The 21,473-nt window shown below is 47.1% G+C and overlaps 1 protein-coding gene across 3 annotated transcripts in view; it reads left to right on the top strand.

The window, feature by feature from the left end:
- Positions 1–21,473, top strand: part of LOC139275058 (protocadherin Fat 3-like) — a 941,319-nt gene that overhangs the window by 848,064 nt on the left and 71,782 nt on the right. For all 3 annotated transcript variants that reach the window (XM_070891994.1, XM_070891992.1, XM_070891993.1), the window contains exon 21: positions 20,801–20,958. In XM_070891994.1, the coding sequence (XP_070748095.1) occupies positions 20,801–20,958 (158 nt within the window). The remainder of the gene's footprint in view (positions 1–20,800; positions 20,959–21,473) is intronic.

The following is a 21,473-nucleotide window of genomic DNA, read 5'->3' as shown; positions in this document are numbered from 1 at the left end:
TTTACATAATAAGAACATAAGAAATAGGAACAGGAATAGGCCATACGGCGCCTCAAGCCTGCTCCGCCATTCAATAAGATCATAGCTGATCTGATCATGGACTCAGCTCCACCTCCCTGCCTGCTCCCCATAACCCCTTATCCCCTTATCGTTTAAGAAACTGTCCATTTCTGTCTTAAATTCATTCAATGTCCCAGCTTCCACAGCTCTCTGAGGCAGCGAATTCTACAGATTTACAACCTTCTGAGAGAAGAAATTTCTCCTCATCTCAGTTTTAAATGGGCGGCCCCTTATTCTAAGATCATGCCCTCTAGTTCTAGTCTCCCCCATCAGTGGAAACATCCTCTCTGCATTAACCTTGTCAAGCCCCCTCATAATCTAATACGTTTCAATAAGATCACCTGAATTCCAAGGAGTAAAGGCCCAACCTACTCAACCTTTCCTCATAAGTCAACCCCTTCATCTCTGGAATCAACCTAGTGAACCTTCTCTGAACTCCCTCTAATGCAAGTATATCCTTTCGTAAATATGGAAACCAAAACTGCACGCAGTATTCCAGTATTCTTGGCCTCACTAATACCCTGTACAGCTGTAGCAAGACTTCCTTGCTTTTATACTCCATCCCCTTTGCAATAAAGGCCAAGATTTCATTGGCCTTCCTGATCACTTGCTGTACCTGCATACTAACCTTTTGTGTTTTATGCACAAGTACCCCCAGGTCCCGCTGTACTGCAGCACTTTGTAATCTTTCTCCATTTAAATAATAACTTGCTCCTTGATTTTTTTTCTGCCAAAGTGTAAAACTTCGCACTTTCCAACATTATACTCCATCTGCCAAATTTTTGCCCACTCACTTAGCCTGTCTATGTCCGTTTGCAGATTTTTTGTGTCCTCCTCACATATTGCTTTTCCTCCCATCTTTGTATTGTCAGCAAACTTGGCTACGTTACACTCAGTCCCTTCTTCCAAGTCATTAATATAGATTGTAAATAGTTGCGGTCCCAGCACTGATCCCTGCGGTGACCCACTAGTTACTGGTACCAATCAGAGAATGAACCATTTATCCAGACTCTCTGTCTTAGAAACATATTAGAGGGCGAAATTGCCTCATGCCCGTTTGGGCGCATAATTTGAATAATGTGAAAATTTATCACTCGCCGCAAAGTATTGGTAAGTGACCCGGAATTTGGGTCTTTAACTGTGAAAAATGTCCTTCAGTTAAAGGGGAAGGTCGCTGCACACTGTGCAATCCTTTTGGCGGCCACAACTGGGCCACCAGGGATGCCCTCGACCGGGCCAATAGCCCGGCAGCCAAAACAGAGTGCCATGCCGCAGGATAGTGATCCAGTCGAGGCGAGGGCCGCCATTGTCGGGCCAACAGAAGAATCGGCCGGCAGAAAAATATGGCGGCCCGCAGCTCAAACGGCCCCCCCTTTAAGGGGAGCTCCAATGGCAAATGTCCACCAGCTTCGCGACCCATGAAACTGGCGGTGACATCCGCTGGCACCATCCTCGCCGCCTGCAGGGCAATTTACCCCGCGAGGCACAAAGGGGTCGTTGTGGGTCGTTGAGGGGTCGGCACACATGGCGATGACGTCATTGCCATGTATGCGCCAGCCCAGGGCACAAATCGCATGGCACGGCGCTAACGGCACAACACCCCTCTCAAACCTCTGGGACAATTTCCCCGTAGGCGCCATCGACCCCTTCCCCCAGGCGATAACCTCGTGCCCCATTAGCGCCCCCCCCGAAGGTGCTAATGAGGCTATAAAAAATGGCAATTTCACCCCCTAAATCTTTTATTTAATTAAAAACTTTAAATATGTATAAATTTGAAAATAAGTACAATCAAAACATCTGTCTAATATTGAAAGTAAATACACATTTCCTGAATTACTCAAATAAAATAAATAGTTAAGCTTTGAACTCCATTCTGTTGAATATACCATTATTATATACTCCTACAGAACAATAGTTGGTCTGATTGGAGTTCCTGCTACCATAGTTTAAGCTTGTTTATTGTCTATAACAGACGTGGTCAACACACGGTTCATGAGCTGCTGTTGGTTGGCTCTTCTGTTGCTCAATGTGGCTCTTTGACCATTCAACCTGACTGATGCAATTTGGCTGTCTAATTAGGTGGTTGCAGCAATCACACATGCTGCACTCAGGAGGGGGAACTGGGGGCGAAAAACACAATTTTTTGTGAGGGCAGCGTTTTCAAGGGACCAGGACTAGTGATTAGCAGGAATAGGACCACTGTTTACAAAAAGAGAGGGAAGCAGTGAAAGGAGATCAGCAGCAATAAAAGTATAAACAAAATCAAGTTGCTTTATTGTGAATCAGTTTCAAGATGATTTTAATTTCAAAAGTATGTTGTTGCTAATTTTGGTTTTTGGAGTTTCAGATTTAAAAATGTTGAAACTTTCTGAGAATTCTAGTGCTTTTTAATTGCGCAGAGTGTAATGTAAAATCAACCATACAATAATGCATATTTTTAATCAATAAATATATAACATACATTTTATCTGAAAACACTTGCCCTAGTACAATGTAAAAGTGAGTTGTTCTTTGGTAAATTGCTCGGAGTGTGACAGGCAATTATTTTGTCTGGTACTGATGAGCTGAAGTCTCTTTATCGGGACTGAGGCGAAGGGTGTGCCACAATGGTTTTAAAAATTTTGATTTTGAGTTTCTGCGGCTGTAGACGTGCTTCCCGAATGGTTTTGTGCCCCCCTGGTGCCAGATTCAAGGATGTCACAGAATGGACACGGGGCGGGGGGAGAGGGTAAACAGCAAGAGGTCGTGATCCGTATCGGGACCAATGACATAGGTAAAATGAGGGATGAAGTCCTACAGGAAGACTTTAGGGAGCTAGGAAGAAAATTAAAGGGTAGGACCTCAAAGCTAGTTATCTCCGGGTTACTACCAGTGCCACGTGCTAATGAGTACAAGAATAGAAGGATAGAGAGGATGAACACGTGGCTGGAAAATTGGTGTAGGAGGGAGGGCTTTAAATTATTGAGGCATTGGGACTGCTTCTGGGGGAGATGGGACCTGTACAAATCGGACAGGTTGCACCTCAACAGTGCCGGGAGTTTTGCTAGTACTGTTGGGGAGAGTTTAAACTTGCTTGGCAGGGGGATGGGAACCTGAGAACGAATTCAAAAGGGAAGGAAGTAAAGCAGATGTTGGATAGCAAGAATGTAGAAAGCGAATCTGTAAGACAGAGGAAACAGGGCTTAGTATGTAGTAAGCAAGGAAGTTGTCCTGTGCTGAATGGTATATACTTTAATGCAAGGAGTATAGCGAATAAGGCGGATGAACTAAGAGCACAGGTAGACACTTGGGAGTATGACATTATAGCCATTACAGAAACATGGCTGAAAGAGGGGCAGGTTTGGCAGATCAATATTCCTGGCTACAGGATTTTTAGACAAGATAGAAAGGGGGGTAAAAGTCGGGGGGGGGGGCAACGGGTGGTTGTGGTACTAATTAAAGAAACTATTACAGCGGTGGGGAGGGATGATATATTAGAGGGATCATTAACTGAGGCCATATGGGTCGAATTGAAAAATAAAAAAGGGGTGATCACACTGCTGGGAGTGTATTGTAGATCCCCAAATGGTGGGAGGGAGATAGAGGAGCAAATATGTAGGCAAATTGCTGTGGTCGAAAAACCGTAGGGGATTTTAACGATCCAAATAGTGATTGGGACAAATTTAGCATGAAGGGTATAGAGGGTGTGAAATTCTTGAAACGCATTCAAGAGAACTTTTTTAGTCAGTATGTAGCAAGCCCAACACTTGAATTTAGTTTTGGGGAATGAAGCTGGGCAAGTTGATGGTGTCTTAGTGGGGGAGCATTTGGGTGCCAGTGACCATAATTCAGTCAGATTCAAGTTGGTTATGGATAAGGACAAGGATAGACCTGGAATAAAAGTTCTGAATTGGGGACAAGCTAATTTTGCTAAGTTAAGGAATGATTTGGCCATATAGGACTGGAAACAGCTACTTATGGGTAAATCGGTGTCGAAATAGTGGGAGGCATTCAAGGAGGAGATCCAAAAGGTTCAGGCCAAACATGTGCCCTAAATAAAAAGGCTGGGAAAAATAATTCTAGAGCCCCCTGGATGTCTAGGGACTTACAGGGGAGGATTAAAAAAAGGGAAGCTTATGTCACATATCAATGGCTAAATACTTTAGAATCTTTAGAGGAATATAGAAAGATAAGAGATAAAATTAAAAATGTTATTAGGAATGCTAAGAGAGAGCAAGAGAAATTCTTGGCCAGTAAAATTAAGGAAAACCCTAAGATGTTCTATAAATATAGAAACATAGACATTTACAGTGCAGAAGGAGGCCATTTTGGCCCATCGTGTCTGCACCGGCCGACAAAGAGCTGCACGGCCCTTGATCAGCAGCCCTAAAGGTTACATATAAACGTATGAACAATGAGGAAAGGCAAAGAGCACCCAGCCCAACCAGTCCGCCTCACACAACTGCGACACCCCTTAAACTAAAACATTCTACACTCCACCTCAACCGGATCTCCTGGGAGAGGCAAAAACCAGATAAAAACCCAAGTCACTTTAGGGAGAAAAGAAAATTTGGGAAAATTCCTCTCTGACCCATCCAGGCGATCAAAACTAGTCCAGGAGATCACCCTGGCCATATTCTATTCCCTGCAGTATTTTGCATTATATCTGAGCCGTCCAACAAAAGGTCATCCAGTCTAATCCCAATTACCAGCTCTAGGTCCATAACCCTGCAGGTTACTGCGCTTCAAGTGCCCATCTCTTAAAAGTGGTGAGGGTTTCTGCATCCACCACTCTTCCAGGGAGCGAGTTCCAGATCCCCACAACCCTCTGTGTAAAGAAGCCCCCTCTCAAATCCCCTCTAAACCTTCCACTAACCAACTTAAAACTATGCCCCCTCATAATAGCCCCCTCCACCAATGGAAATAGACCCTTACTATCCACTATATCCAGGTCCCTCAATATTTTGTACATCTCAATGAGGTCACCTCTCAACCTCCTCTGTTCCAATGAGAACAAACGCAGCCTATCCAATCTGTCCTCCATTCCAGGCAGCATCCTAGTAAATCTTCTCTGCACCCTCTCTAGTGCAATCACGTCCTTCCTACAATACGGTGACCAGAACTGCATCCAGTACTCCAGCTGTGGCCTAACCAAAGTATTATGCAATTTAAGCATAACCTCACTGCTCTTATATTCTATGCCTCAGCCAATAAAGGTAAGCATGCCGTATGCCTTCTTAACCACCTTATCCATCTGGCCTGCTACTTTCAGGGATCTATGGACAAGCACTCCAAGGTCCTTTGTTCATCTACACTATTAAGTGGCCTACCGCTTAATGTTTATACCCTTTCCTTATTAGCCCTCCCAAAGTGCATCACCTCACACTTCTCTGAATTAAATTCCATTTGCCACTGCTCTGCCCACCTAACCAGTAGATTGATATCCTCCTGCAGCCGATGACTTTCCTCTTCATTATCAACCACACAGCCAATTTTAGTGTCGTCTGCAAACTTCTTGATCATACTTCCTATATTCAAATCTAAATCGTTGATATATACCACAAAAAGCGAGGGACGCAATACTGAGCCCTGCGGAACCCCACTGGAAACATCCTTCCAGTCACAAAAACATCCATCAATCATTACTCTTTGCTTCCCACCTCCGAGCCAATTTTGGATCCAACTTGCCACTTTGCCCTGGATCCCATAGGCTTTAACCTTCATGACCAATCTACCATGTGGGACCTTATCAGAAGCCTTGCTAAAGTCCATATATACTACATCGTACGCACTACCCTCATCGACCCTCTTGGTTACCTCCTCAAAATATTCAATCAGATTAGTCAAACACGATCTTCCCTTAACAAATCCGTGCTGACTATCCCTAATTAATCCTTGTCTATCCAAATACAGATTAATCCTGTCTTTCAGGATTTTTTCGAATAGTTTTCCCACCACTGAGGTTAGGCTGACAGGCCTGTAATTACTCGGCCTATCCCTTTCTCTCTTCTTAAACAAGGGTACTACATTAGCAGTCTTCCAATCCTCCGGCACCATGCCCATATCCAAAGAGGACTGGAAAATGATGGTCAAGGCCTCTGCTATTTCCTCTTTTACTTCGCTCAACAACCTGAGATGCATTTCATCCGGGCCTGGGGAATTATCTACCTTCAAAGCTGCTAAACCCCTTAATACTTCCTCTCTTACTATATTTATTTCATCCAGAATATCACACTCATCCTGAATAGCAGTATCTGCATTACCCCTTTCCTTTGTGAAAACAGATGCAAAGTATTCGTTAAGAACCCTACCAATATCTTCCGCCTCCACACAAAGATTACCCTCATGGTTTCGAATAGGCCCTACCCTTTCTTTAGTTACCCTCTTACTCTTAATATATTTATAGAACATCTTAGGGTTTTCCTTAATTTTGCTGGCCAAGAATTTCTCGTGCTCTCTCTTAGCATTCCTAATATCCTTTTTAATTTTGTCTCTTTCCATATTCCTCTAAAGATTCTAAAGTATTTAGCCATTGATATATGACATAAACATCCCTTTTTTCTTAATCCTCCCCTGTAAGTGCCTAGACATTCAGGGGGCTCGAATTATTTTACCCAGCCTTTTTATTTAAGGGCACATGTTTGGCCTGAGCATTCCGGATCTCCTCCTTGAATGCCTCCCACTGTTCCGACACCGATGTACCCACAAGTAGTTGTTTCCAGTCCACTATGGCCAAATCATTCCTTAACTTAGCAAAATTAGCTTATCCCCAATTCAGAACTTTTATTCCAGGTCTATTCTTGTCCTTATCCATAACCAACTTGAATCTGACTGAATTATGGTCACTGGCACCCAAGTGCTCCCCCACTAATACCCCTTCAACCTGCTCAGCTTCATTCCCCAAAACTAAATCCAAGATCACCCCGTCTCGTGTTGGGCGTGCTACATACTGACTAAAAAAATTCTCTTGAATGCATCTCAAGAATTCCGCACTCTCTATACCCTTCACACTAAATTTGTCCCAATCAATATTTAGATAGTTAAAATTCCCGACTATTACTACCCAATGGTTTTTAGACTTCACAGCAATTTGCCGACATATTTGCTTCTCTATCTCCCTTCCTCTGTTTGGTGGTCTACAATACACTCCCAGCAGTGTGATCGCCCTTTTAAAATTTTTTTATTCGACCCATATGGCCTCATTTGATGATCCCTCTAACATATCGGCCCCAAGTTTCTACACGATAAAAAACGAGCGCCCCTTCGAGCTGGGCGCCCGTTTTTCGCGCCGGAAAAAAAACACGCGATTCTGGAGCGCCCTGCAGCTCCATGTCTGCTTGGCGTGGCGCCCAGGGGGGCGGAGCCTACCACTCACGCCGATGTTGTAAGTGGGAGGGGGCGGGTACCATTTAAATTAGTTTCTTTCCTGCCGGCAACCCTGCGCGTGCGCGTTGGAGCGTTCGCGCACGCGCAGTGTGAAGGAAACATTGGCACTCGGCCATTTTTGTAGTTCTTTGTAGCTGTTTAATTTTTGAACATTTTTTAATAAAAGCACATTGCCATCAGCACATCAGCACTGAGGCTTCTTGCAGCAGTGAGAAGGCCGCAGGAAGCCTCAGAAAGTTGAGGCAGTCGTTTCCCGACGGCCTCCCCCCCCTGCCGTCGGGGAATGGCTGCTGAACTTGTGAGGCTTCCTGCAGCCTTCTCACTGTCTCCTTCACCCCCCACCCCCCCCCCTGCGGGAACGAACGGCTGCCTCCTTCCCCCCCCCTGCGGGAACGAACGGCTGCCTCAACTTGTGAGGCTTCCTGCAGCATTCTCCCTGGCTGATGCTATTTCACACAGGTAGGAAGATGGTTTATTTAATCTTTTCTTTGCTTATAAATTTTTATTCAGGTTGGATTTATTTGTATAATATTTGTATAAGTGTGAGTAAGGATTTATTATAGAATTTAATGGCTTCCCTTCCCTCCCTCCCCCCCCCCCCCTACCTCGTTCTGGAGCCTAATTTGTAACCTGCGTCTGATTTTTTTAATGTGTAGACAAGGTTTTTTCAGTTGCAAAAATCTTCACTTGCTCCATTCTAAGTTAGTTTGGAGTACGTTTTCACTGTGGAAACTTTGAAATCAGGCGTCAGTGGCCAGACACGCCCCCTTTTGAAGAAAAAATTCTGTTCCAAAGTGAAAATGTTCTAACTGACTAGAACTGCAGAAAATAAAATGTGGAGAATTGCGATTTCTAAGATAGTCCGTTCTCCACCAGTTGCTCCTAAAAATCAGGAGCAAATCATGTGGAAACTTGGGCCCACAATCTCTCCTCACCGCTGTAATAGTTTCTTTAATCAGTACCGCAACCCCACCCCCCTTTTTACCCCCCTCTCTATCTTGTCTAGGAATATTGATCTGCCAAACCTGCCCCTCTTTCAGCCATGTTTCTGTAATGGCTGTAATGTCATACTCCCAAGTGTCTACCTGTGCTCTTAGCTCATCCGCCTTATTTGCTACACTCCTTGCATTAAAGTATATACCATTCAGCACAGGAAGACCTCCTTGCTTACTATACACTAAGCCCTGTTTCCTCTGTCTTACAGATTCGATTTCTAGATTCTTGCTATCCAACTTTGCTTTACTTCCCTCCCTTTTGAAATCGTTCTCAGGTTCCCATCCCCCTGCCAAGTTAGTTTAAATTCTCCCCAACAGCACTAGCAAAACTCCCCGCAAGGATATTGATCCCGGTGCTGTTGAGGTGCAACCTGTCCGGTTTGTACAGGTCCCATCTCCCCCAGAAGTGGTCCCAATGCCTCAATAATTTAAAGCCCTCCCTCCTACACCAATTTTCCAGTCACATGTTCATCCTCTCTATCCTTCTATTCTTATACTCATTAGCACGCGGTACCGGTAGTAACCCGGAGATTACTAGCTTTGAGGTCCTACTCTTTAATTTTCTTCCTAGCTCCCTAAATTTTTCCTGTAGGACCTCATCCCTCATTTTATCTATGTTGGTGATCCCGATATGGACCACGACCTCGAGCTGTTTACCTTCCCCCGCCCCAGGATGTCCTGCGTCTGCTCTGTGACATCCTTGACCCTGGCACCAGGACGGCACAAAACTATTCGGGAGTCACGTCTATGGCCGCAGAAACGCCTGTCTGTTCCCCTAACTATAGAATCCCCTATCACCAGAGCTGTTTTGTTCTTCGTCCTCCTCCCCCGTCCTCCTCTCCCCCCCCCATCCCAGTGCAGCTGAGCCACCCGTGGTGCCTTGGAATTGGCTCTGGCTGCACTCCGCAGAGGCACCATTGTCCTTACCGCTACTCAAAATTGAATATCGGTTTGAAAGCGAGATGTACTCACGGGGGGACTCCTGCGCTACCTGCCTTGCACACTTACTATGTCTGGTGGTCACCCACTTCCCCTCCACCTGCACGCCTTTAAGCTGCGGGGTGGCTACCTCCTGAAACGTGCTGTTCACGTAGTTCTCAGCCTCGCATCTTATTGATTCCACCCGCTGCTCCAGCTCCAAAACGCGGAGCTCGAGCAGTTGAAGCTGGAGACATCTCCTGCACACATGGTTGTCTAGGCTGCGTGAAGTGTCCAGGACGTCCCACATGCCACAGGATGTGCACTCCACGGGACTGAGCTGCAGTGCCATTCCTCTAGTTAGCCTTATCTAATAAAATCCACTTAAAAAGAAATAGAGAAAAGAGAGCTACTCACCAACTCACCTCACCGACCTCTGTGGCCTCCCGCACTCACCGACCTCTGTGACCTCCCGAACTCACCGATATCTGTGGCCTCCTGACCTCCGAGCTCCCAACCTGCCTGCCTCCGAACTCCCGACCTACTTAAAAAGAAATAAAGAAAAGAGGGCTACTTACCAACTCACCTCACCGACCTCCTGGCCTCCGGACTCCCGGCCTCCGAACTCCCAACTCCCAACTCACCAGCCTCAGGGCCTCCGACTCACCGACCTCAGGGCCTCCCAACTCACCGACCTCAGGGCCTCCCAACTCACCGACCTCAGAGCCTCCGACTCACCGACCTCAGGGCCTCCCGACTCACCGACCTCTCGACCTCTGGGACCTCCCAACTCCCGAACTCTTGGGCCTCTGACCTCCGAACTCCCGACCTCTCGAAATCTCCGACCTCCAAACTCCCGACCCCTCGAACTCCCGACCCCTCGAACTCCCGACCCCTCGAACTTCCGACCTCTCGAACTCTCGGACCTCAAAATGTTTTGATACAAAGTAACACAGGGCTATTAAACATGCAAATAATTAATGGGGGTTAATAGGACCCTCTTAAACTGATTAAGAGTAAGAGAGTAACTAAGGAAAGAGTAGGGCCTATTAGAGACCATGAGGGTAATCTTTGTGTGGAGGCGGAAGATGTTGGTAGGGTTCTTAACGAATACTTTGCATCTGTTTTCACAAAGGAAAGAGATAATGCAGATACTGCTATAGGGAAGGAGTGTGATATTCTGGATGAAATAAATATAGTGAGAGAGGAAGTATTAAGGGGTTTAGCAGCTTTGAAAGTACATAAGTCCCCAGGCCCGGATGAAATGCATCCCAGGTTGTTGAGCGAAGTAAAAGAGGAAATAGCAGAGGCCTTGACCATCATTTTCCAGTCCTCTTTGGATATGGGCATGGTGCCGGAGGATTGGAGGACTGCTAATGTAGTACCCTTGTTTAAGAAGGGAGAAAGGGATAGGTCGAGTAATTACAGACCTGTCAGCCTAACCTCAGTGGTGGGAAAATTATTGGAAAGAATCCTGAAAGACAGGATAAATCTGCATTTGGATAGGCAAGGATTAATTAGGGACAGTCAGCATGGATTTGTTAAGGGAAGATCATGTTTGATTAACCTGATTGAATTTTTTGAGAAGATAACCAAGAGGGTTGATGAGGGTAGTGCATACGATGTAGTATATATGGACTTTAGCAAGGCTTTTGATAAGGTCCCGCATGGTAGACTGGTCATGAAGATTAAAGCCCATGAGATCTAGGGCAAAGTTGCAAGTTGGATCCAAAATTGGCTTGGAGGTAGGAAGCAAAGGGTAATGATTGATGGATGTTTTTGTGACTGGAAGGATGTTTCCAGTGGGGTTCCGCAGAGCTCAGTACTGGGTCCCTTGCTTTTTGTGGTATATATCAACGGTTTAGATTTGAATACAGGAAGTATGATTAAGAAGTTTACAGACGACACTAAAATTGGCTGTGTGGTTGATAATGAAGAGGAAAGTCATGGGCTACAGGAGGATATCAATCTACTGGTCAGCCGGGCAGAGCAGTGGCAAATGGAATTTAATTCAGAGAAGTGTGAGGTGATGCACTTTGAGAAGGCTAATAAGAAAGGGTATACACATTAAGCAGTAGGCCAGTAAATAGTGTAGATGAACAAAGGGACCTTGAAGTGCTTGTCCACAGATCCCTGAAAGTAGCAGGCCAGGTGGTTAAGAAGGCATACGGCATGCTTGCCTTTATTGGCTGAGGCATAGAATATAAGAGCAGGGGGGTTATACTTAAATTGTATAATACTTTGGTTAGGCCACAGCTGGAGTACTGCGTGCAGTTCTGGTCGCCGTATTATAGGAAGGATGTGATTGCACGAGAGCGAATACAGTGGACATTTACTAGGATGCTGCCTAGAATGGAGAATCTGAGTTATGAGGACAGATTGGATAGACTGGGTTTGTTCTCATTGGAACAGAGGAGGTTGAGAGGAGACCTCATCGAGGTGTACAAAATATTGAGGGGCCTGGACATAGTGGATAGTAAGGGTCTATTTCCATTGGTGGAGGGGGCTATTACGAGAGGGCATAGTTTTAAGGTGATTGGTGGAAGGTTTAGAGGGGATTTGAGGGGGGGGCTTCTTTACACAGAGGGTTGTGGGGATCTGGAACTCGCTGCCTGGAAGAGTGGTGGATGCAGAAACCTTCACCACTTTTAAGAGATGGTTGGATGGGCAGGTTACGGACCTAGAGCTGGTAATTGGGATGAGATTATATGACCTTTTGTTGGTCGGCGCAGTTATAATGGTAAGTACTGCAGGGATTAGAATACGGCCAGGGTGATCTCGTGGACTAGTTTCGATCACCTGGATGGGTCAGAGAGGAATTTTCCCAGATTTTTTCTCCCTAAATTGACCTTGGTTTTTAATCTGGTTTTTGCCTTTCCCAGGAGATCACATGGCTCCAGTTGGGGTGGAGTATAGATGTTTTTAGTATAAGGGTTGTTGCAGTGGTGTGGTGCGGACTGGTTGGGCTGGGTGCCCTTTGCCTTTCCGTCATTGTTCATTGGTTTGTATGTAACTTTTGGGGCTGCTGATGAAGATCCGTGCGACTCTTTGTCGGCCGGCGCAGACACGATGGGCTGAAATGGCCTCCTTCTGCGCTGTAAATTTGTATGTTTCCATGTTTCTATGCTTCTAAGTTACGGAAGGCGGTGCTTCAGGATGTGCCTCTTTAGTTGATCTATTGATCTCAGTATATGCCTGGAGATGATGGGGCCAAAATTGCCCATTTTTTATTGCCCTGTTAGCACCTCCGGGGGGTGCTAAAGGGGCGCAAAGAAGTTTTCGTTCGGGCGAAGTTGGTGATATTGCCTCCCAGGAAATTGCTCCGGAGGTTTGGTGGGCATTGTCCCAGTAGTGCCGCGCCCCGCAATTAGTGCCACAGGCTGCTGCACGGTCAGCGATAACATCATCAGCATGCGCGCCGACCCGTGCCGACCCCTTTGCACCCCGCGGGCCGCGAGGCTGGTGCGGGTCAATGGCAACGCCAGCATGGCGGAATGCAGAGCTGGCAGACATCCGTCACCGGGGCACCCCTTAAAGGGGAGGCCTTTAGCACCCCGGGTCACCATTTTATTTTGTCGGCCGACTCCTGCGTCGCATTGATTGGGCCGCCATCATGCAGCCAGGATTGCCGTTTTGGGTGCTGGGCTATTAAAGGGCCTGCAGAGTATGCAGTAGCCCTGTTCTGTAACTGAAAGGGAAGGGCATTTTAGCACTGGGCTCCTGAGTGCGGCGCTGAACTCTGCGCCGCTTTCCTGCTCCGGGAGTACCCCTCCAAGAAAACGTAACGCCAGAGACAGAGCTCCACTTCCTTTGAGGGGTGCACGTGCCTAATGACGTGTCAGGGACCGGACTTCCAGGTCGGGTGATAAAAATCGTGGCCCCGGAAGGCAATTTCGGCCCCGATCTATTTACCGCAATAACATTGTGTGGTCTTAAAGAGATCGGGCAGATTAACTTCTCCTTAGCAGAATAATCCATCTCTTTGTTGGCCGGCTCGTACACGATGGGCCAAAATGGCCTCCTTCTGAGCTGTAAATTTCCATGATTCTATGATAGTATTTACATGGTATAATGCTTCTGTCCTTATAAACCAACACACCAAACTTTTCTCATGCCTATTTAATTCTGCTTTCATAAAATTGTCATGCATGTCACAAACCTTCAAGTAAGTTATGTGTCAACATTCTTTCATTAAATTCAATAATAATAAATGACTACTCGAATGATAATTGAATGTCACGTTTGCCTGCAACAGTTACTGCACTTCAAAGTAATTTATTGGTTGTGAAGGACTTTAGGGTGTCCTGAGGATGTGAAGGATGCTATATAAATGCAAGTTCATTCATTTTTTTTCTTTATACTGGTATTTAATAAATTTGCATTCATTTAAAAAAAATGAAGCACTTCATTGGTCCAAACTGGCATAAATATATTCCTATTTAAACAAAATCAGAATTAAACTGAGATAGTAAATATTCTTAAAATCAACACATTGGGCTTAATTTTCCCCAGTGATTTGCGCTGTTTTTTTGGCATGCGCCACTTTTTTTGGCCTAAATTTAAAAATTCCAAGTTTCTCAAAAGATTGTGTGCCACTGTAACTCAGCTACAATTTTTTTAGGTTCGGTTTTTTTTGCGTCATAGGGGGCGTAACCTGATGTCTGCGCCAGTTTTTCACAATTATGCAAGTTTGGCCAACTAGGACAACATATGTGACCACTCCCAAAAAACCTCTGGGCATTTAAGAAAAACCAGTGCACAAAAATGCCATTGTTTTCAGGTGAAGTTTTGGAGGGAGTCAAGAATACATAAAGACATACAACAAAGAAGCTTGTCCTGCCTTCGTTTTGAGGTTCTTGCAAAGGTACAATTTAATCATGGGGGCAATACTGACAATGTCATACCTCGTGCAAGCCTTCTGCATGATGGTGCTGTGGAGGAGACAATTGATTCAACGTCATCACATGAGGAACCTCAGAGCACATAGGATGCTGCGCAGGAGGCTTTACCCACGTCGGATATATCAAGACAGGCGTTCATACCTGCACCTGAGTGTTCCAAAAGAAGCTGTAACTGAGATCATCTGCAACCTAGAGGCGTCAGGAGGACTGCGTTGTCAATTGAAGTCAAGGTTACAGCTGCACTTTCATTCTAGGCACCTGGATCGTTCCAGGCCACAAATGGGGATGTATGCTCCATTTCTCAACATGCAAAACATATCTGCATATGCCCGGAGAAATGACGGCATAAAGTTCCCCATGACTGCCCAGACAATGCGTGAAAGGGCTGTGGGCTTCTCCAGGATTTCTGGTTACCAAAGGTACAGGGCTGCATTGATTATACCCACATCGCCTTGCAAGCATCTTTGGAGGATTCCGAGATGTACAGGAACAGAAAAGGCTCCCACTCCGTTAATGTGCAACTCGTGTGTAATGACCTGCATCATATCATGTCAGTTGATGCAAGATACCCTGGGAGCACCCATGATGCATTCATCCTACGCGAGAGCGTTATATGCGCCATGTTTCAGCAGCAGCTAGAAGGGCAGAGCTGGCTACTGGGAGACAAAGGGTACGGCCTCGCCACCTGGCTCATGATGCCCATACACGTAACCCAGATGGAAGCTGACCAGGAATACAGCATATCGCACATTGCGACACGCAGCGTAATAGAGAGGGCCATTGGCATCTTGAAACAGCGTTTCTGATGCCTGGACCATTCCTGAGGCTACTTGCAATACTCCCCTGAGATTGTCGGTCAGTTCACTGTTGTGTGCTGCATGCTGCATAACTTAACCATCATGAGGCAGCAGCAGCTGGTAGTGGAAGACCCACCTGCGGTGAGAGTGGCTGATGATGAGGAGGAAGATGCAGATGACAAAGAGGAGGAGGAGGAGGATGAGGAAGCCATGGGCCCAAGTTTCCACACGCGCCTAGAACAGCGCAGTCCCGACCTGGACGCCCGTTTTTCATGCCACAAAGTGCGCCTAAAAAAATCCTCGGTATTCTCCACCTACTTACAGGTCCTCTGGCCCTCGGCGCAGCCAGCACGAGCTGTGGGGGGGCGGAGCCAGGTCCCTGCGCTGAAAACAGTGCCGGGACCTCTGCACATGCCCGCTACAGTGGGCACGCAAGTGCAGTAGCTCCAGGCGCCGAACTGTGTGGGAGGGGCCCGAAGCACGCAGCCCCTAGCCCTGGCTGAATGGCCTCACTGGGGCTGCGTGAATAAGGCTCCTCCCACGGCCAGCTCCTGCTCCCCCCCCACCCCCGACCAGACCCGACACCCGCTGCCCCCCCCGCCTCCGGACCAGACCCGACACCCGCTCCCCGCCCCCCCCTGCCTCCGGACCAGACCCGACACCCACTCCCCCCCCCCCCCCCACCTGCCTCCGGACCAGACCAGACCCGACACCCGTGCCCGCCCCCCCCCCCCTCCCCGACTGACCCGACCCGCGCTCCTGTTCCCGCTCCGCGCCTCCCCGACTTGACCCGACCCGCGCTCCTGTTCACGCTCCCCGCCTCCCCGACTCGACCCGACTCGACCCAACCCGCGCTCCTGTTCCCGCTCCCCACCCCCCCGACTGGACCCGACCCGACCCGACCCGACCCAACGCCACCTACCTGTAAATCTGGTGCTGGGGACGGGCCAGCAGCCTTCGGTCCCGAAAGGCCTGCCTGAAGCACTTTCACACAGGTAGGAAGATGGTTTATTTAATCTTTTCTTTGCTTATGAATGTTTATTCAGGTTGGATTTATTTGTATAATATTTGTATAAGTATAAATAAGGATTTATTATAGAATTTAATGACTTCCCCTCCCCCCCCCCACCTCGTTCTGGACGCCTAATTTGTAACCTGCGCCTGATTTTTTAATGTGTAGAACAGGTTTTTTCAGTTCTACAAAAATCTTCACTGGCTCCATTCTACTTTAGTTTGGAGTACGTTTTCACTGTGGAAACTTTCAAATCAGGCGTCAGTGGCCGGACACGCCCCCTTTTGAAGAAAAAATTCTGTTCTAAACTAGAACTGTTCTACCTGACTAGAACTGCAGAAAAAAAAATGTGGAGAATTGCGATTTCTAAAATAGTTCGTTCTCCACCAGTTGCTCCTAAAAATCAGGCGCGAATCATGTGGAAACTTGGGCCCATAGTAACTAACTGAACTCGGAGCACAACGGCGGAGGAGGGCAGGCATCGTGCCCCTTTAATGATTGCTCGAGCCTTGCGCCAGCTGCCTGAAGATTCAGCAGCAACAATTCAAATGGACCATGTTTACTGTTTGGACCTGTTCCATAATGTTGTGTTGTGTTAATGGAACAAATAATGGAAGTGATTCTTCTTTACTTCAAAAAGTTGTGTTAATAATGGAACAAATAATGGAAATGATTCAGTTATAATTTAAAAATATATTTTATTCAAATGTTTAACAAACATTTGTTTGTACTTAACTTAACTTTAATAAAAATATTCTTGTATCAAACTTTAAAGTTTTCAGTTAAGATCACTTAAAAACTTTAAGATCACTTACAACCTTTTAAACTTGTAAATTTACATAGCTTACAAAAATCTTTTAATTTGAGAACAGTTACAACAGTAACAACAATAATAATAACAACAACAGCAGCAACAAAGAAAGGCTGCACCCATCTCTCCTCCACCTTATTCTAAGACTGCCCGTTACACTTGGCCTTGGTGACTCCGCCTGCAGGCGGTGATGCAGCGTTTCTCGGGTTGGTACCAAGCTTATTCTTTTGAACATCTTGGGTAATGCGCACTTCTTGATATTGGGGGGGGTGGCGGAGGCAGCCGGTAATGTGGAAGGCCCGGCTTGGGCCTCTTCAGAGGCTGGTCTGGGGATTGGAATGGGAGTGGCAGTTGATTCTGTCAATGGTCACCGGATCTGGGCGTGTTCTCTTATTGCAGCAGCTAACTCCAACATTCCCTCCCTCATCTGCCCTGACAGCGTGTCAACTACCTGCAACTTTCCCTCCCTCATGTTCAGCGACAGTTTCTCAACTACCTGTGACATGCCCTCCCTCATGTTGAGCAACAGTGTGTCAATTACCTGCGACATTCCCTCCCTCATGTTCCCAGATAGTGTTCCCATTTCTCCCAACAGTCCTGATACCGCATCACCCATCCCACTGATGGTGTCCAGGAGTCATCGCGTACGGTCAGTGCTCTCTGCATTCATCGCCATCATCTGAACCATATCTCTTATATCCTGCACTTCAGGAGAGCAATGTCAAGCTCTCCTTCCCTTCCTCGCCCTGGATGTTGCTCACTGCATCCCACTGGGTCCTGCAGCCTCGAACGGCGGGGCTCTGGGTGTGTGTCACTGCACCTTGCTGGAATCCCCAGCCTAGGACTGTGTGAAACCATGGAATGTCCCAGCAGCAATCGTATCACTCAGGAGAGGGGCTGGCACCTAAATGGGCGGCACCTGCACCTCCTCCAAAGTGAGTATAACAGTGGGGGCTTCATCCATCCCCTCCCTCTGCCCCTCCCCCTGTTGCCCACCCCCCCCTTCCCCCCACCCCATGCTCTTAGCCTGGAAGGTGGGATTGGAAGATGGTTTTCCTCTTCAGGCTTGTCCACGTCTGAATCATCTTCTGCATTGTCAGGGTTGGCCTCAAGTTCTGCAAAATGTAACAGAACAGACAAATGGTTAGCAGCAGAGGAGGGGGCAGGGTGGGTGGCATGAGTAGGCTCACACAGCGCAGGCAGCAGGCTCACTTGAAGGACCATGACGAATGATTACACATTGCATTAAGCGAAGCGTAGCTGACGGAGACATCCCCATGAACCGAAGCATGGTTAACCCGCGCTGTACATAACATTTAGGAAAGCCAGACTGTGGAATTTGCAGGACTTACCTTCTCCCTCGAGTGTGGGCCCAGCTTGTACAGTGGTGGTTGCTTTTCTCCAGGCAAGACCCATCAAAGCAGCGACCCTTTCTTCCAAGGGTTTCAGTGGGTGCAGATTTTCCAGGCCTCCTCCTGTTCGAGTTCTTTTTTGTTGCCACCTTCCTCTGCAAAGATAAAAACATAACTTTTTAGAGAGGGTGTGTTTCTGCTGGGTGGGACATATACAGCTGGTCACATTTACAATTGCAATTCCATTGAATAAATGAAAATATTACTTACATTAACTACTTGACCAAGGTCCCGCCACTTCTTTTTGCATTTGCCTCCAGACCTCGGGGTGATCACCATTGCACAGGGTAATCTTCTGCAAGTTGGTTCTTTTGGTGAAACTTTTATGTGACCTCAGCTGGTGTCCAGCTCCTGCCATCTGGCCTCAATTACAGTAACTAGTGCCTCTACTTCATCCTGTGAAAAATTCTTGGTCCTTGAGCCAGGTTGCATATTGTATTGCAGATCTGATTTTTCCACTGAGAATTAAAGTTCTCACAAAACAACTGGCTCTTTAAAAATGGCCGAATGCAGACCGGGAGCTGTACTGGGCATGCACTCCCATAGCAGTCACGTCAAAAACGTCCTCTTTTTTTCACACATGCGCAGAAGGATGGGCATAATTTTTTCGGCGCAGACATTAGGCTCCACTCCCCGAAGCCACAGGATAGGCTGCACGACGCCAATTTAAAAAAAATTAGAACATGGAAGCTTGCTTCTTATTTTTTTGGAATAGTTGAGGACAAAAAAAACAGGCGTAACTCTGGCAATACGTCAAAAAACAGCATTGGGGAAAATTGAACCCATTATATCTAAAATTGAATATGCCATTCAACAGATTCAGTGTAATACATCCCATACTACTTTGAACACAACATCTGAATTCGAGTTCGGGACTCTGTTTATATCTTCCCTGCATAATTCTGCACAAATTTCACCTAAGTGACCTTTCACAAGGCTTTAATTGTCCTCGAGGGCATTTTGGCAGTTAACTTCTTCTCAGAAATTTATGATGGGCATAAAATAGAAAAGCTGATATCAGTGTCAAAAATGGATAAACATTAGGAAAAATGTTTGAGGCTAACTTTCTTTCTGAAATGATGTTGCTCTCATTTTGTTGGTTTTCATCTAATTTCGCCACAGTGAACAGTGGAGTTTCTGCTATTATCAGGTTGCCCCTTTAAAGGTTCTAACTTCCCTGGTATCATCTGAACTAATATTAGCAGCATTGTTAGATAAATATACCAAATTGTCCTAGGATGTTACTAATTTAATTTACAGGTTACTTTAAAATGAAATTTAAAGGATAATATTGATAAATAATGTTACATTTTCTGAGAATTCAAAGAAATCTGATCGTATTTTGCAATAAAATCTGATATGATGTGTTCAGAATAATGTGTTCACAAAATTTCACATCAGTTGTATTATAGGGAAAATTGAAGTACAGGTTGGACCTCCTTTATCCGGGACTCCCTTATCTGGCACCACCCCTCGTCCGGCTTGATTCTGGTGGATGGGTACGCATGCACAGAACGCGGCCGACCTCCACCCCGACTATGGGGCCACGCCAACACTTGGCCCACCGACACTCGGCCTGCCCGGGGCCCGCCAACACTTGACCCACCTAGAGCCTGCTGACACTCAGCCTGCCAGGGGCCCGCTGACACTTGGCCTGCCGAGGGCCCACCAACACTTGACCCACCGAGGGCCCGCCAACACTTGACCCACCTAGAGTCCGCTGACACTCGGCCCGCCGGCGGCCCGCTGACACTCGGCCCGCCAGTGGCCCGCCAACACTTGACCCACCTAGGGCCCGCTGACACTCGGCCCATCGAGGGCCCGCCAACACTCGGCCCGTCAGGGGCCCGCCGACACTCGGCCCGCCGAGGACCCACCGACACTTGACCTGCCTAGGGCCTGCCAACACTTGACCCATCAAGGGCCCGCTGACACTCGGCCCGTCGGGGGCCCGCTGGACACTCGGCCCGCCAGGGGCCCGCCAATACTTGACCCACCTAGGGCCTGCTGACACTCGGCCTGCCGGGGGCACGCTGACACTCGGCCTGCCGGGGGCCTGCTGACACTCGGCCTGCCGGGGGCCCGCTGACACTCGGCCTGCCGGGGGCTCTCTGACACTCGGCCTGCCTGGGGCACGCTGACACTCGGCCTGCCTGGGGCACGCTGACACTCGGCCTGCCGGGGGCACGCTGACACTCGGCCTGCCGGGGGCACGCTGACACTCGGCCTGCCGGGGGCACGCTGACACTCGGCCTGCCGGGGCCCGCTGACACTCGGCCTGCCGGGGGCTCTCTGACACTCGGCCCGCCGACACTCGGCCCAGTGGGACCCACCGACATTTCAAGCCCGCCCGGGGCACCGACCTCCTCCGCCTCCTCCCTTTATCTGGAAAAATCCCTTATCCAGAACAGGCCAGGTCCCGAGGGTGCCGGATAAGGGAGGTTCAATCTGTACACAAATGTGTAATTTTTTCAGTGGTGCATTTATAAATTTTTGATGTCTCCAAATGCTTTTCTTTAATTCATCCAGGTCACGCATCCCTCAGTTTTGCTGGAAACAGCTACATTAAGTATCGGGTGGCAGAAAGCAGCAAAAGAGATCAACTGAAATTGGGGCTGCATTTGAGAACACTTCAGAGTAATGGAATAATAATGTATGCCGAAGGAGAATACTGTGTCATTCTGAAGGTGAATGAGCTTTTTTAACACCAGTATGTTTATTGTGCTGTTGTGCCTTATATGATGCACTATATTTTGGATGGTATCTTAAATTGATGGTTGCATTTGTATTTCAATATTTAATTCCTGTTTTTAAGAATTCATCCCATTTATATTTGTCCTCTTAGCAGATTGTTACTGGTTAAGTAGCCTCGCAAGCAATCTACTTCCAGGTCTCTTTTATTCTTGAGCTGGCCACTATGATAAACACAGAAATAGCTCAGGTTGTTCTGTAGTCACAAGTAAGATAAGCAAAGTATTCATGCTTTCTGTTCATTTAATACAGGTGATGTACAGCCATGGGTTGCAATTTATCTACATCTCTGGGAGTATTGGTATGATCAGGACTATAATTCACTCCTGCAGTGTGCATACATGCCAATTTTTAAATAAAACAGCCAGGTTCAGAAAGGCTGATGCAGCCCCAAAGAACTGATAACTCAAAAAAAAAATGACTTAGAGCTGAACAACAATCCTGAATAAAG

The sequence above is a fragment of the Pristiophorus japonicus genome, chromosome 10 (genome assembly GCF_044704955.1).
Source record: "Pristiophorus japonicus isolate sPriJap1 chromosome 10, sPriJap1.hap1, whole genome shotgun sequence".
Taxonomy (NCBI): domain Eukaryota; kingdom Metazoa; phylum Chordata; class Chondrichthyes; family Pristiophoridae; genus Pristiophorus; species Pristiophorus japonicus.
This window is presented reverse-complemented; position numbering and strand designations above follow the sequence as displayed.